The sequence below is a fragment of the Macrosteles quadrilineatus genome, unplaced genomic scaffold (genome assembly GCF_028750875.1).
Source record: "Macrosteles quadrilineatus isolate MER2022 unplaced genomic scaffold, UCM_ALF_1.0 Scaffold_5__1_contigs__length_97177068, whole genome shotgun sequence".
In the NCBI taxonomy this organism is placed as follows: domain Eukaryota; kingdom Metazoa; phylum Arthropoda; class Insecta; order Hemiptera; family Cicadellidae; genus Macrosteles; species Macrosteles quadrilineatus.
The window spans coordinates 53,879,548-53,896,690 of NW_026542598.1; the positions used below are offsets into that span (position 1 = coordinate 53,879,548).

Sequence of the window (17,143 nt, forward strand, 5' to 3'; positions counted from 1 at the left end):
AAATTGGAAAACGATTGCTTCAGCCGTCTAGGAGGAGTATGCGTATTACGAAATGTATAAGAGTCGACGAATAAGAGCTTCGCTCGCTCGGCTCAATAACTTTTAATGCTTTTGTATATCATAGAACCAAATTTTAGTTGAAACAGCTGACTAAATTCTTAAATTTCCTTTAAATATGAAAACTCATAAGTATAACGTGTTGGTTAGTCTATGGTATAACATAGGGAACTACAGAGCTACTCGGGCGGAGCCCGAAAGGATTTTTGAGATAAGAATATGCCTATATGTTAATCGGGAATGTGAGCTATCATCATGCCAAATTTCAGCCCAATCCGTCCAGTGGTTTATGCGTAATTGAACTTCAAACAAACACACAAACTTGCCCATTAAATATTAGTAAGATTAAGAAAACAAAAGCACTCCTGAATAATAGTATGGTTGCATGCTATTTTCTAATTAATTTTATTTACCGTGTCTTACCCCAGATTTTTGTGATTGTCCTCCCTCGGTTCTCTTCTTTTTCTCAGGACAGGAGAATAGTTCTCACTCAATCATTGGCTGTTTGATTCTCGAAATTTGAAATTATGTACAACGGCTGCATAGCAAAGCTCAAGACTGCCAGTTTGCAAACTACAAAAACAGTATTGAATTTTATTTACAGTTTGACTTCAATTGCATTGCAATTGCAAATTAAACTCAAAAACATTATAGGTTAGGGTCTGGTCGGGTCAATGGAAGTTTTGTTTATAAAGTTGTTTGTAAGGTAAACTTTTTTTTATTGGTGCGTTTTAACGTTTTAAGTATAAAAATAAATCAGAAATATAATGGAACTCCTGACTGATCAAGGCTTAAGGTTTGATGGGAGGAGAGCAAATGAATTAAGAAAGATCAGGTGTAAATTAGGTGTGTTTGATCAACCAGATGGCAGTGCTTACCTAGAGCAAGGAAATACCAAAGTTTTGGCTGCTGTTTATGGACCACATCAGGTAAATTTAATTTTGGGTAGGCCTACAGTTTCTTAGCTGGGATATCTAAATATATAAAAGGCAAAGCCCTCACTGACTCACTCACTCATTCATCACTAAATTCAGCTGCACTTTACTTGACGTCCTACACTCATTCGATTGGTTTGTTCGATTCGATATTTTCATTCGATTCTTTCATTCGATATATCGTTTGGTTAGTTAGGTTAGGTTAACCTTACCTAACTAACCAAACGATACATCGAATGAAGCAATCGATTAATCGATATATCGATCGATATTTTCATTCGAATGAGTGTAGGACGTCAAGTAAAGTGCAGCCCTAAATTCTCCCACTTCCCATTTACCTAGGAGGCTGAAATTCGGTACACCGATTCTTTGGGCATTAAATAGGAAAACTAAGTAGTTTTTTTTCTGATCGGGCTTTCAGGCTCCGCTCCAGTGGCTCTGGAGTTTCCCATGTTAGCCTTATGATTTTTCATATTTAGAAGGAATTAATGAATCTTAACAGCTGTTTCAATTAAACAAGTTGGTTCTGTTCTATGATGTTCAATAGCATTAAAGTTACAAGGATTATCAACAGGATGCAGCACTATTATTTAAAAAAAATTATGACAACAACTAATTTGCAACCAAAAGGTGAGTGAGCGTAGCGAAAGAACTTCAAACTGGAGGCGAGTTAGCGTAGCGAATGAGCTAACCCGGAGGCTAGTGAGCGCAGCGAACGAACTTCAACCAGGACGTGATTGAGCCATGGGGCAAAGCCTGTGGGTACAGCTAGTGCTAATATAGATTTAAACTAGGTAAGTTACTGGGTTTGTTTCTCTAGTCGACCTACATGACAAACGTAAAGCATGGTAGGCTATCTTTGTAAACGTCTTTAATTTAGGCTACAGCAATTTTAGCAAACATTGTGCAAGACTGTAAGTTACATGAAACTGCTCTGTTTTAATGTTTAATGTTAAATTTTTAATCGTAAAATAAAATGCTTTTAGAAATAAGTAGGCCTAAGTTAAGTTAATATTAAATGGGCTGATTTTGATGTTAAGTTTTACCTTGGAACAGTAAAAACATCATTAAAGTTAGGCTACTTAACTTAACATTTTACTAATGTGGTTTAAGTAAGTTGAAGAATTCATGGGCCAAGGTGTAAAGTTAGAGTTTTGATGATAAATTCTCAGGCCTAAGTTATTGTGTTTGTTGATACAAAAGTAGTCTAAAAATAACCTACATTCAGGGTCAGCAATTTCAAATTTACAATCAATTGTCAACAGGTGCGTGGCAAAGGCCAGAAAGCAATTCATGATGCAGTGCTTGTCAATTGTCAATACAGTATGGCAACATTCAGCACAGGAGAGAGGAAAAGACGCCCGCGAGGTGATCGCAAGTCTCAAGAAATGACGATGCACCTGAAACAGGCCCTAACAGCTGCAATTAGGACTGAACTTTACCCAAGGTCGCAGATTGATATTTTCCTGGAGGTAAAGGTTTTTAATTTGCCATATTTTTTACTACTATAGGCTACAGTTCCTGTGTACGTTTACTTTTGTGATTTTCTAATTTTGGCAAGGTAAGTTACGTGTACCAATTTTGTTTTGCACCGTCTGAGGAGGGGATCAGATTCCAGATCAAAACATTGTCATAAGCCCTCAATTGGTTTTTGTTAGGCTATGTAAAATGTCCACAGTAATCTCTCAAATGAAATAACTAACATCAGAGATCAAAATCGTTAACTGATAATAAACTCTTATTTTATTAGGCTACGGAAATAGTACGGTACTTATAACACTTTTAACTGCTGTAGGTGCTCCAAGCAGACGGAGGTAACTACTGTGCTTGTGTCAATGCTGCCACCCTGGCACTGATAGACGCAGGGATACCAATCCGAGAGTATGTTGTGGCCTGCACTGCGTCCCTTGCCAACGGTGACGTGCCGATGGTAGACATCAGCCACCTAGAGGAGACCTCTGGCGGCTCAAACCTGACAGTAGCAGCTCTTCCAATATCAGGCCAGGTGATATTTCTATTTCTTTTCTGAATTTAGTATCCACATCAGTAGAAATTGATTTATGTTGCCACTAGAAACGCACCAAACACTTAAACCGCCATTAAGCCTTGCTCTAACTGCAGTTAGCTCTTAACTGACGTAATCGGATTCCACCACTCGCCATTAGAGCTAGTTTAGACTAAATCGTCCTTTTTTTTCTTTTACTACCTCATAAACACCGATTTATTTTCTAGGTTATGTTTACTTTTCGCATAACAGTCCGCTATTATGACAGTTTACTGCCACCGCCACCTGGATTTTACTCTAAACTCTCGTTTTTAAAACCAGTGTTAGTTTTGACGCGTTTTTGTTGGTGAAACCAGATTTCCTTAACTGTGGTTTAAATCATCAGTTAGTTTTAACCGAAGATTAACTAAGCCATCGTTAGCGTGAATTTGGTGAAATCGGGCCTTAGTTTCCAAACTATAATTTGACTACTGAGCCATGACTAAACCACAAAGATATAATAAATTTGCATGAATAATTAGGAAAAATATCTACATACCTACGGTATACAGGGTGGCTGAAAAGTAACTACCACCCCCCCTTAACTTTTCAACCATTTGAGATATTTGAAATCCGTTTGCATCAAACTTCTAAGATGTGAGGGGCTACAATAGTTATGGTAAATTTTAAAAATTTTACCCTTAGGGGTAGCGGGGGTAGGGGGTAGCTCAAAATTTTCAAATGGCAAGTATAGTCGAGTTTGGTATCATTTTATAGGTCTTGACGAAACAAAACAATCGACGTAAAGAAAACTAAAATCGGCCCACTAATAACAAAATGGCGCTCTAAAACAATTTAAATCTACAGAACCATGAGGAGGGCTGAAAAGTAACTTGCACCCCCCCCCCCCTTAACTTTTCAACCATTTGAGATATTTGAAATCTGTTTGCGGCAAACTTCTAAGATGTGAGGGGCTACAATAGTTATGGTAAATTTTGAAAATTTTACCCTTAGGGGTAGCGGGGGTAGGGGGTAGCTCAAAATTTTCAAATAGCAAGTATAGTCGAGTTTGGTATCGTTTTATAGGTCTTGACAAAACAAAACAAACGACGTAAAGAAAACTAAAATCGGCCCACTAATAACAAAATGGCGCCCTAAAACAATTCAAATCCAATCATCCATGATAATGAAAATTTTCGTTAAAAAGTCTTTTAAGAAATGGTAGAAAAAATTACCTTTTATTTGATGAGATGCTCGAATTGCTTTCCCTGTACCTCCATGCAGTAGTACAATCTCTGTTGAAACATGTTCCTTACATTTTGGAAAGTTTGATTGTTTATTTTTCTGCATTCTGTTTCTATCCGTAGTCTTAATTCTTCGAGGGACCTTGGCTGTGAGGTATAAACCGTTGACTTTAAATGGCCCCATAGAAAAAAATCTAATGGATTTAGGTCCGGTGATCGGGCTGGCCATTCAATACTACCTCTTCGACCAATCCAATGATTAGGAAATTCAATGTTCAGTGTATCCCTTGCATCCCTAGCATAATGTGGAGGAGCTCCATCTTTTTGAAAATACTTGTTATCTCTATTGAAAATTGGGTTTCCATCTGGTGTTGCAGTTGTTTCTATTAAGTTGTTAATAGCTGGAATTATTTGTGTGATTAGCATGTTATTGTATGCTGTGCCATTTAAATTACCATTTATGATAAAAGGACCTATGATGAAGTTACCAATGATTCAAGCCCAAACGTTTAGCCTCTGCGGGTGTTGAGTGTGACTTTCTCGGTACCAGTGGGGGTTCTCTTGCGCTCAATACCTACAGTTATGCCGGTTAACGTGTCCGTTAAGTTGGAATGAAGCCTCGTCACTAAAAACTATTTCGAAAGTAGAGATTTCTCTAGATTCCAACTTCTGTGTCATTAATTCACAAAATTCAATTCTTCTATCAAAGTCATCTTCAGACAGTTCCTGGACTAACGTGATCTTATATGGATGGAATTTGTGGTTTTTTAAAACTTTGTTCACTGCCCACCTACTTATATTATGTTGTTGCGCAACTCTTCTTGCAGATTGCTGAGGATTAACAGAAAACTCTGCTAAAACTCCTGCTTCTGTTAATTCACCTGTGCTGGGCCGACCGGATCTGTGCTCATCCACAACACTCCCTGTACGATGAAACTTTTTTACTAGATTAGACACAGCTTTTCTAGTGATTTGATGTTCAGGATGCCTTTCGTTAAAGGCGTCAGTTGCTCCACTGTAAGTGCCAGTTTGCCCAAACAGTAAAACAATTTGCACTCTTTCTTCTAACGAAAAAACCATGACAAATTACAAACCAACATACAACAATCAAAAAGTAGCAATAGTGTAGGCCTGCAGTTTTGGTTATGTACGATATGGGCAGTTCTCAGTACTGTACTACTGAACTTTCACCTAGAGAAAGAATTCGACAAACAAACAAAAAAGGAAAATGGACAGGAATAACTGATAACAGCAATTATGGAGTTTGGGATTTTCCAGGCACTGTTTACTGACCACGCATCTTATTAGCAATGATCCGAAATAGAAAAAAATTTTGGCTGGTTACAAATTGAAAGTAAATTAAAATTAGCCTTTTTTACCACCAAATTGCAATTTTCTGATAAGGATGTCATTTATTAAAAGTATTTTTTAGCTGCCATTTCGTTATTATTTGGCCGATTTTAGTTTTCTTTACGTCGATTGTTTTGTTTTGTCAAGACCTATAAAACGATACCAAACTCGACTATACTTGCTATTTGAAAATTTTGAGCTACCCCCTACCCCCGCTACCCCTAAGGGTAAAATTTTCAAAATTTACCATAACTATTGTAGCCCCTCACATCTTAGAAGTTTGCCGCAAACAGATTTCAAATATCTCAAATGGTTGAAAAGTTAAGGGGGGGGGTGCAAGTTACTTTGCAGCCCTCCTCATGGTTCTGTAGATTTAAATTGTTTTAGGGCGCCATTTTGTTATTAGTAGGCCGATTTTAGTTTTCTTTACGTCGATTGTTTTGTTTCGTCAATACCTATAAAATGATACCAAACTCGACTATACTTGCCATTTGAAAATTTTGAGCTACCCCCTACCCCCGCTACCCCTAAGGGTAAAATTTTCAAAATTTACCATAACTATTGTAGCCCCTCACATCTTAGAAGTTTGCCGCAAACGGATTTCAAATATCTCAAATGGTTGAAAAGTTAAGGGGGGGTGGTAGTTACTTTTCAGCCACCCTGTATATTGTTTTACCTAACACTTAAAAAACTAGGAGTTATTTTTTGCCTGTTTTGATAACCAATGTTTTAATTTCCAGATTGTGTTGATGGACATGTCACAGAGGTTCCATTTAGACCACCTTCAGAAGGTACTTGACTGTGCTGTGAAGGGTTGTCGTGATGTGTTTGACATCTTGGACAGAGCTGTTCGTGAATACTTGACTGAGGTAAGTTTTATGACGTGCTAATGCTGGGTTGCCAATATGAGAGAATGTTGTAGCTTAAACCTTTGATTATGGATAAAACTAGAAGTTCCCCTGCTAACGTTTTAGCCAATTTTAGGACAGAAATTGATGTGTTAAGTCCTTAAAAGAGGGGTTTTTGAATTACGGTAATAGTTTTATAGATAGGCTAGACAATCTTTTCCTAAGATTTCAAATGGACTGGACTCAAGTTTTATTGGTACAATAAGTTTGTATTGATTGATTTTATAGCTTCTTACAAGCTACATTACTTAAAGAAGGGCTAGTATATTCAAGACCACATTTCACTATATATCTCTATAGTGACCTTATTCTGTTATATTTGTTAGCCTGACAAGTACATTTTACTCTTTCCTTTTATACTGTATTTCTTTTGTTCTTTGTCGTTGTCTATAGCAATGTAATGTTGACAAATGACAATAAATTGATTCTTATAGGCCTAATATTTCATGAAGAAATAAATTGTGCCTTTGAATAAAACTTTAAATTTTTCATTGCCAATGTAATTGAAGACAAATTTGACATGCAATTATAGTCGCTTGAGATCAGTTTTGGCTAGCGATCAAATTGTTCTCTTGATTAAGAATGGATTTGACATGTTACTGTATCATTTTTGTTTTAGTTAAATGATAATAAAATGATTAACAATTTCGTGTCCGGTCCAAATGTTTAAATTATTATAAATTCATTAAGTTATTATATATTTTAATTACTACAAATAGATAGATATTAGCACACTCTGGTGCTACCAGACAACAATCCACAAGCCAAAACTGGCTCTGATTTTTCTAAATTTACCAGATCTGTACTAGGGACAATGTAGTTTAACTTCTTACTGATACATGTAAATTATTAGTGCTGAATGATGTATGATATTTTTTCCGTTCCTTCCACAGGTTGGCAGTGCTGCATCATGGGGTACCATAGACATCGGGGCCCAGCGAATAATGGCAGATGTGCAAACTGAAGAAAATACGTAGATACTAGTTATAAATATTTTCTATATTTTTTTTGTAAATAAATTGTTTTCTTACAAGAAAATGGTTTTCAATGGTTGAATGCTTTACAAACATCATAAATCAACTTAATGATAATATATGCTAGGTTAAAGAATACCTTTGTATATAAGATTATTCTGATGATTCAAATGGACTAATCAGGTGAGGTTGTGGGCTCAAATGAATACCGCACTCATTCACTCAAACGTCAAATCAATGTTTTGTTTTAAATTTTATTGCAAATGTCATATAGCCTATAGCTCAATTACGCTCAATATAGAGTACTTAGAATAATTAAGTTTGTTTAAAGTAAAATTTCTTATTCATTAAATTCAAATTCACAATTAAAAAAAAATAGTTCTGTCTATTTTTGCACTGTTCTTCACCCAACTTATGAACACAAAATCCATTTTCGGTGAGATTTGGACCTTCAATCGACAATTTGTTCCTGACAACATCTTAGACTGTTCTGTCATTGATCAGACTTAAAAATCTATCATACTTACAACACTGGTAAACTTAAAGCCTAGCCTGTAGTAGCTCAATGCGAATACTTGACTTAGATTACCGCACTTATGTCAAGTACCGGTATAGATTACAGCTTATGATGAGTTATACTTGTTTAGCTTGTTGTAAGTGGAAGGTTTTAGTTATGTTACTTATGTGTCTGTTAATGTTTAACACAAAGAAAATAATTAATTCTAATTCTAAGAATTAAGAATTAATTTTGGGATTAATCCAAATTCCAGCTATTAGATCTCAAACGGTCGAAATCAGATTCAAATTCGCCAATACTACGTTGGCCAAATTTGTTATGTTTGCTAAAACAATTATTTTTTTAGAATAAAAGTCAATACCATCTCAGGATGAATAAAAAAGTGAATAACAGTTATAAAACTTGTATTTTTGTGTTTCTTAACAAAACCTTAAATTAACGAGTTGTAAGCTTGTACCATTTAAATTCAAAATACTTACACAACATATTTACAAGATATAATTTTTAACGCTCTCACTCACACATTTTGCTATGTCGAAAGTTGCAAACTCTATTTCAAATTAACTCCGCTCTTTTTTAAGAAAATAATCAAGTTGAAATTTTACAATAGGCTGCTTAATTATAATTTTTTAAATATACCGAGACGATATATCAGGGGTTCTAATGTACTCACATTATGTGGTACTTTTATAGTTTTGAGCTTTGTGATAAGTATTGCATATTGATACAGAGTTAAATGTGCAATAACTTGAGGAAATAAAAACAATTGACAATTGGAGCAACCCGTTTCAAAAATGAAACTTAAAAATTTCCTCTTATACTGTATATTTCTTGATTTATAATTAGCTAATTGCATTTTTTCATAAAAAATAAACCTTACACCTTTATAATCCTTAACTTCCAACAAATGAAAGCAATGTTATTAAGATTGATAACAACTGTAAACAAAATAATAAATTACCTTTACTAAATCATTTACACCAATATAACTTACTGAACACATAACTTGTAAAAATTGACAATACTTCACATGTACACAATTCGATATAAAACTTTCCCTCGTCGAAATATAAAACAATGTATTACTGCTAACAAGACACCACATTTCCCATTCATTTTCTCTGTCAGTGACCTCGCTTCATCCGTCGTTCCATCTTGCGCTGTTTCTTCTCGTCTATTTCCTGGGGAGGAGCTTGTTGAAAGAAGTAAGGGGACAGAATGTTGGCCCACGCCAAATGTATCGCTCGTCCTGGTGCCTAGTTATCAGAAGCTTTTTAGTTAGAGTAATATGAAATTGTAAATTTTATTTTTTATTTTTAATAGGTCTACAAAACTTTGAAGGTACTTTATCATACTGTATGTAATAAATTACAATGTTTTGTAACCAAATCAATCAATATTCAATATTGTATTGTATTTATATATTTCGACTCGATTGGAGGGCTTTATGAGCCGAACACTTGAAGAACTTGATTAAAAGATATAACTACTTACAGCCAGCCACAGAAGCCAAAAGTAGTTTGATAGTAATGATAGAACTTGCACTGCAGACGTAAGAATGATGAGGTCCTTAACATGCCTGCAAAAAAAAAAAAAACTGAAATTAATCAGACTTCACCAAATGAACTGCCTACTTTAAAATATAGTCTTGAAATCTTAGCATCAAAAGTTTTTCAAAAGTGAATAGCAGAAATAGATGGGAAGGAGAATTAATTTTTTCAAAGCCCTACGGGACACAGAAAATTGCAGAGTAAGAGCTTAAGAAACCTTAAAGTTCTGCACAAGAGAAAATTGATAAATTTCTACTCGAGCGAGATTTAGTTGCTTTTAAGGAAATGTATTTTTAAGAATTTATCTACTGCAGAGTATTGATTATTTTATCTTCGGTTATCCAACACTCCATAGACGTAGGCCTATGAGTACCAAGAAATCTTATGCTATTTCTGTGTGGCATAACTGTAGGCTACACCATTCACTGTTGAAACAACCCGCTCTCTGCCCCCGTCTGTACTCAGAAGATCTTTAGTGCCACTTGGCAATTTATGGATCTTTTTAACAAGCTACATAGGCCTGCCACACTGTTTGACAGCTCCCCATGAAACCTGTGGTCAAAAGTACCTATCTATCCATATATTAATAGGCAAGCATGTTTCTTAAAAACCTTTTTCTTGGCTCGTGCGCATGGCAGGGAAAATCTACGCACACTTGGTTGGAAAGATATTTTAATGTAGATGTGCAGAATCCTTTTATGAATTAAATTAGGCTCAAAAATAATATAAAAAAATAAAAATTAAAACAAATTAACCTGGGCCTTATGGGTTGCCATGCTGGTAACAAAATAACAATGAAATATAAACAAAAAATCAAAACAAATGGAAGAAGTTCAAATCACATGTTTTATTTACAGTGTCAGGTGAAAATAGATAACTACGTACTTTAATATTTTTGATAGAGTTTTTGACCACTGAAGGACCTCTAGTTTACCTTATTTTATACAGTAAAATCAGTGGCAATTCATTTTAGTCCCTATTAATGTAATGGTTTTTTTCAAACGTTTACAATGTGTTTTTTCTACAATCTCTGTTATGGCACCTTGTTGCAGCCGGTTTAGGTAGGATAATATATAGAGACTGTATTGTAATTTGCCTCGATGTCACCTACGTTTGACAAAAGATAACAACCCAGTGCTTGCCCTCAAGATGTTTAATGCTCTGCCTCAACCAGTCAAGATCCTTCCTATCCTATTAGGCAGTTTAAAACAAGACTCAAGAAAAATAACCTTTCTGTCGAAGAATATTTTAAGAAATCCTTCACCAACTTATGAGAGCTCCTTACAGAAGGTCAACAGAAAAAGGTTACTATATTTTGTTAAATAAACTTCAAATGTAAATAGTGTAAATATATGCATGTGAAAATTTAATTGACACAATTGTCCAGAGATGGGCTACAATAAAGGATTGGGTGATGGTATAGGCTAACTAATTCCATTGTAAATTTATATAATGAACTTAATTAATATAATCTTTGTAAAAGATTTTTTGACTATGCTACCCCTTTAAATTACAGTTGAGTTTAAATTATTCGACCTCTGGTTATCTAATCTTTTATGTCATCAAATCCTTCATATGGACAATTCAGTACTTTGAGATTGTAGGCTAATAATTGAAAAAGAAATTTTATGTTTTAATTTTTCCAAGACCTAAACTTATTAGCTCCTAAAAAGATAAATTTGAGTGAAAAAATGGAACTAGCTTACTCAGAAAGTCCTCCCTCCATATTGAGATCCACTCCTGAGTCTATAAGTTGTCCACCATCCGTATACTTGGCCACTGATATGTAAGCCATGAACTGGTAACACGCGACATATGTTGCGGAGGCTATCAGCAACATCAACTAGAAATACAAGTTATGATGGAATAAGTTTATGTTTGTAAAAGTTTCACGTTCGCTACCGCAATAGTACAAAATTTTTCATTCATATAGAGCAGCGACGCACATATGCGACGACCGGTTTCTACCATAGACTGGTCACATTAAAATAGACTGACGACGCATATTTGCGTTGGTGTTCCAATGTTGACAAAATGCTTATATCTTAAACGGTCTATTTGAAGGCACTGAATTCTCTGCAGTAGTCTACAGGGATGTCTGACGCACAACTGTGTCGCTTGGTCTGTGGATATGATGATTGGTAACGTCATGTGATAATTAAATTTGAAAAACTGTTCTTTACTTTGCTGCATCACTGTATATGTATGCAGTATGTATGCTGCATTATTCTATGTAGCTTTTATATTTGTTCAATTATAAACTGTTCTTGAATAATCTGTTTTTTTTTACTTACTTTCACCTCAAAACATAAACAAAAATGAACTGTCACATATATGCGGCGTTTGGGCTAATTCAAGAAAATATAATAATTTTAATTTTCAATATTGTCTTCGCTATAGACTGTGCGTCGCAAATATGCAACATTACAAAAGGTTATCAAAAATATAAAAAAAACAAGAATATATTATTTACAAACACGATTGCAGCGTATCAAAAAGTAAATGATCACTGTTTAACAGATTTTCACCCGTGGTCTGCGTGAACTGATAACCAAGTGACAGCAGGTCTACGTAATAGATTAATTTGGATACCTCGGTAGCGAACGTGTTAATGTAGGCTGCTTGTGTATTGTTTATCTAAGGTAAATGATACATTAATGAAAGAACGACTCAATATAATTTGCATTAACTCTGTCAACTACATGAACTATTTAGCGATACATGAATTTTCATCTTACATAACTTCTAATTTCTAATCTGAAGGTACAATTTCGAGCTATCGAATTTTTCAGGTTAGCAAGGTTCGAGTTATCAAGGTGTAATACCGAAAAATGGAGATACTGTGGGGTTGAATTCTGGCAATGATGTTACGTCACGACCATATCTAGACATTTTTCAAAGGTTTATTGCGGACATTTTCCATCGCAATGGTAAAAAACAATACACAACGTTTCAGGATCTGGAATCTGATCCCGTCCTCAGGTGAGAAAACATAACTAGAATTTACACACTAAACCTTTACAACTTGCTCAGGCTCAATTTATTTCTACATACCGCTACTGAAGAGTTAACTATAGAAGCAAGAGTCTTTATAAATATATTAGATACCTAATAAATTATGATTGACCCACTTTATTCCCTTTGTCTACTGTTATTAGGCCTATCATTATACATAGTTATACAGTAATTTAAATTTTATTATTGACTTTGTAGAATTTAGAAGGAAAATACAACTCACAATATTAAACCAAGTAAAACAGTCATTTAATACTGTTAGCGCTAAGGCATAGTAGATACCATTGGCAATTAATGCCATTTGTAAATAAAATTTCAGAGTTTCTGAATTTTCTTCAACAATCTGTTTTTGTCCCTTGGTCCCTTGTTTTCCTTTTTGGGGCTGAAACAGATAAAAGTAAATGGTTAAATTATTGACGTTTCAGAAACAATAGTTCAACACACTTCACAACAAAAGGTTTTCCTTTTTAGCAGTAAATGTTCCAATAGCCTAAATTAGTAAATTATATTAAGCTTACCTCACCATTGTTATAATGGACTTTCGAGTCTAAAAGTTCCAAATAATTTCAGAATGTCAGTGGGACTGTATGTATAAAGCCTAAAGAAGAGCATAGATAGGTCAACTATCGATGTTTACAATCAATTATTGATGTTAACAACCATCGATGTACAAATAACATTGTTGCAAAAACATCAATGTTTTCTTCATTATTACTTTGAGTTTTTCATCTGTTTTCTGTCTCAACCTAGGCCTACTAACTTAGCTAGTTCTGAATTGGTGGTTTCTCTTTCGCATATGCAAGACAAAATATTGGTCTTAATAGATTATGCTAGAGCAGGAGTGCTGCTAAAATTTATTAGGTAGGCTACACATACACACAAATGAAGTTAGTAGAAAAACATTGGCTTTAAATAGGATGCTCATCCCTAATAAAGGCTCCGTCCACCAGGCGATTTGTTTGATTGGATTATATTTGATAACAAAGTTATAGTGGCGTCCCCATTTTAAATAATTGATATATGCATAATGCAAATGTTATTAATTATAAATCCCTATTGCTATTCATTGTTGTAGTTAGGTTATGTTTGTTTTTATATTCTCTGTAGCTTATACTAATGTTACTTTGACATTGAAAGTATAATTATAATCAAAAGTAGGTAGACTACTTCTAGTCATAAATTAATTCAACTAAAATACTGATAACTGTTGGTTTAATATTTTGTTAAAGTTGACGATATATGGGAGTCAAGCTGTTTAGAAGCTAGTAGGGCCTACTTCAACATTTCTTTATTTTAAGGTTAACATGACTTATGAGTAAACTTACCGCCATGATATTGAATATTGTTAGGTAGCGTTGGTACACTTAAATATTTTATACCAAATTATTATTTTTAATTCAGGCTTTTTTCCTTGAAAGAACAGTACAATTGTGTTATTAATAACTTAAGACTATTCAATGTAAAAACCACTCGAGCCGAGCTGTCGTCTGCAGAACAGAACAGAAATTCAGAAATGACAAGACAAGGCAACAGAAACGAAACGAAACGACAGAGACAGGTTGTTTGTTTCAAAAACTTCATGCCAACCCAAGGCGTATGAAAGACGCCTTGATGCCAACCAACTTTCACAGTGGCACGACAATGCCTCGTTGTAGCCATAGAGGTATAAACACTTGTAGAGATTTACAATTAATAAATTTTAATTGTACATTTAATTGACATTTAATTTTTTGTCCCGGAACTCTCTACCAATATTTTAGGGCATTGTTCCTGGGTAGTTAACATACCTAAATATCATATTTAAATTGTCCGGAAGTCCTTAGTTACTCACACAGCCGCCATTTCGTTTTTTTAAGTTATTAATTTTTTTCTAAGGAATGGTTAAACATACGAAATTGAAACTTTGCACAAACATTTATGACAACTAGACAAAGCTACCAAAAAATTGTGACGATTTTTAAAATTCATAAAACAAAATGGCGGCCATTTAAAATTGTGTTTCTTAAATAACTCGAAAACCATTGATTTTACAAAAATTTTACAAAATTAACTTTTTTAAGGAACTTTTATTACAAATCGATTGACACCTTAATTTTGAAGATTGGACAAGTATTAACTGAGATATGGTAGTTTTAGTGATACGTGACCGCTTTCAGCATGCGCTGCAACTAACCTCCAGCGGTTACGTATCACTAAAACTACCATATCTCAGTTAATACTTGTCCAATCTTCAAAATTAAGGTGTCAATCGATTTGTAATAAAAGTTCCTTAAAAAAGTTAATTTTGTAAAATTTTTGTAAAATCAATGGTTTTCGAGTTATTTAAGAAACAAAATTTTAAATGGCCGCTTTCAGCATGCGCTGCAACTAACCTCCAGCGGTTACGTATCACTAAAACTACCATATCTCAGTTAATACTTGTCCAATCTTCAAAATTAAGGTGTCAATCGATTTGTAATAAAAGTTCCTTAAAAAAGTTAATTTTGTAAAATTTTTGTAAAATCAATGGTTTTCGAGTTATTTAAGAAACAAAATTTTAAATGGCCGCCATTTTGTTTTATGAATTTTAAAAATCGTCATAATTTTTTGGTAGCTTTGTCTAGTTGTCATAAATGTTTGTGCAAAGTTTCAATTTCGTATGTTTAACCATTCCTTAGAAAAAAATTAATAACTTAAAAAAACAAAATGGCGGCTGTGTGAGTAACTAAGGACTTCCGGACAATTTAAATATGATATTTAGGTATGTTAACTACCCAGGAACAATGCCCTAAAATATTGGTAGAGAGTTCCGGGACACCCTTTATATTTTATATTATGTGCTCGTTGATATATACACAGAACCTCTCATCTTTTAGTGATGGTAAAATCAAATACTGAACGTCATTCTTTAAGAGACATTTCCATCACAATAGCATTACACTTTTCAATCTACTTCCTCCCTCCCTTCAGCTGGAGCCGGACTTGGTCCGCTTCAAAAGGAGAGTAAAAAAAATACTCCTGAGTTGCTACAGTGTCCGTTAATGTGTCACTGATGGGTGTAATTAAGTTTGAAGAAGCTTGTCACTCGTAAATTTAGTTGGATTGAAGCACAGTTGTTTTATTTTAATATTAGACGTAAAGATATATTTTGTTCAAAATGACTAATGCAAATCTGTATTTGTTACTTTCGTTGAATAAACGAGTTATTGAGTTAAAGAATCAAATGCAGTGTATTCGTAGAGTGCCCTGTATTCGAGATTCGAATACTTGTATTCGAAAACCTTTCTGTTTGACAATACTTGGCTTGGTGGAGCGTTTGGAGCGTTACATGTCTAGACTAGTTTACCTCCTACTCCTTAAATTCAGTTAATTTCCTTCCTTTCTTGGCCTTTCTTGTGTCCTTTATTGTAAACTGTTAAGGTTGATTCACACCCTTAACCAACTTCCCTATGTTGGAATGGTGGGAATTCAACCCCTTTGGCAGTAAATCATGGTGTTCCTCAAGGCTCCATATTGGGCCCTTTCTTGTTTTTGGCGGCCATTAATGATCTCTACTATGAAGTGTCAGGTAATGTTATTATTTATGCGGACGACACTACCTTTGTTTGCCAAAGATCCTGACTTGAAGCTCTCAAAAACCACAGTTGAGGGTTTTCTTTCTACTGCTACTGCCTGGTTCAATGTTAACAAATTGATCCTCAATGAATCCAAGACTCAGGCAATCACCTTTAGCCTGGGAAAGTCTGCTGAGTGCACTGACCACGTAAAGCTGCTGGGCTTTACTCTGGACCCTCACCTTGACTGGGGAGATCATGAGTCGCTGTGCGGTAGGCTTAAACAGGGTTATATTTTTATTGAGAAGACTGAGTTTCTACCTGCCAAAACATTTCATTCGTGTTGCTTACTTTGCTTTTTTCCACTCTATTGTTGTCTCCGGAACTAGACTCTGGGGGTCACTCGCCTAAAGTCGACAAAATTCTGGTTCTGCAAAAGAAAGCGATGAGGGTACTTAGTAGAGCCCAGGATCTCGCGCACTCCAAACCACTGTTTCTCCAAAACAAATTCATGACTGTATATAATGTATATATTTTTCAATGTCTCATAGACATCAAGTCCAATGAAATATACCTACCTAGAAATCAGCATGTACATAGCCATAACACTAGGAATATGTTTGATTTTCAATGTAAGGCACCACAGACTGAGTAAATCAATTAATTGTTTTCCTGTTACAGGTTGTAAATTTTTCAATCATTTGCCTCTTGAAGTAAGGCAAATGGCTTTACCAAAATTCAAAGCATTTTTAAGTAATTTGCTCATATATTAAACGCCTTTCTATACTCTAGTGAGTTCCTTAAGACAGAGGTCCACCTGTAATTAGGTAATGCAAGCATGGCATTGTGCTTTTATTAACTGCATTTTAATTTTTTCCCCAAATGTGCATGGTTTTAATCTGATTTATTTAACTTTTTATTTTGTCTGCTGTTGGACTGAAAATAAGCATGGTTTTATTTTATTGTTAACCAATCTGATGATGTATTTTTATTTAATTGAATTATTTATTGACATATCCTATTATTTATAATGTTTAATGGCCAAATAAACAATTTGAAGTTGAATTTGACACATA

General features: G+C 34.5%; 2 protein-coding genes across 2 annotated transcripts; one reads left to right on the top strand and one right to left on the bottom strand.

Annotated features, from left to right (window-relative positions):
- The first annotated feature begins 727 nt into the window (after positions 1-727).
- On the top strand, positions 728-7,509 carry LOC128994994 (exosome complex component RRP41). The gene is made up of 5 exons (XM_054419858.1): positions 728-986; positions 2,258-2,464; positions 2,788-2,997; positions 6,311-6,439; positions 7,372-7,509. The coding sequence occupies exons 1-5, from the start codon at positions 825-827 to the stop codon at positions 7,453-7,455; spliced, it is 792 nt and encodes a 263-aa protein (XP_054275833.1). The 5' UTR covers positions 728-824; the 3' UTR covers positions 7,456-7,509.
- An 847-nt stretch (positions 7,510-8,356) lies between these two features.
- Positions 8,357-14,031, bottom strand: LOC128994626 (transmembrane protein 208). The gene is made up of 5 exons (XM_054419297.1): positions 13,860-14,031; positions 12,758-12,916; positions 11,226-11,362; positions 9,464-9,548; positions 8,357-9,225 (listed from the first exon to the last, which is right to left on the bottom strand). Exons 1-5 carry the CDS (start codon positions 13,863-13,865, stop codon positions 9,094-9,096), a joined length of 519 nt encoding a protein of 172 aa, XP_054275272.1. The 5' UTR covers positions 13,866-14,031; the 3' UTR covers positions 8,357-9,093.
- Positions 14,032-17,143: the final 3,112 nt, after the last annotated feature.

Coding starts and splice junctions, on each gene's coding strand:
- LOC128994994 (XM_054419858.1), top strand. CDS start 825: ATGGAACTCCTGACTGATCAAGGCTTAAGGTTTGATGGGAGGAGAGCA. Junction 987..2,257: donor CTGTTTATGGACCACATCAG/GTAAATTTAATT, acceptor AATTGTCAACAG/GTGCGTGGCAAAGGCCAGAA. Junction 2,998..6,310: donor CTCTTCCAATATCAGGCCAG/GTGATATTTCTA, acceptor TTTAATTTCCAG/ATTGTGTTGATGGACATGTC.
- LOC128994626 (XM_054419297.1), bottom strand. Junction 11,363..12,757: donor GTTTTACTTGGTTTAATATT/GTGAGTTGTATT, acceptor TTGTATTTCTAG/TTGATGTTGCTGATAGCCTC. Junction 9,226..9,463: donor TTTGGCTTCTGTGGCTGGCT/GTAAGTAGTTAT, acceptor TCTGATAACTAG/GCACCAGGACGAGCGATACA.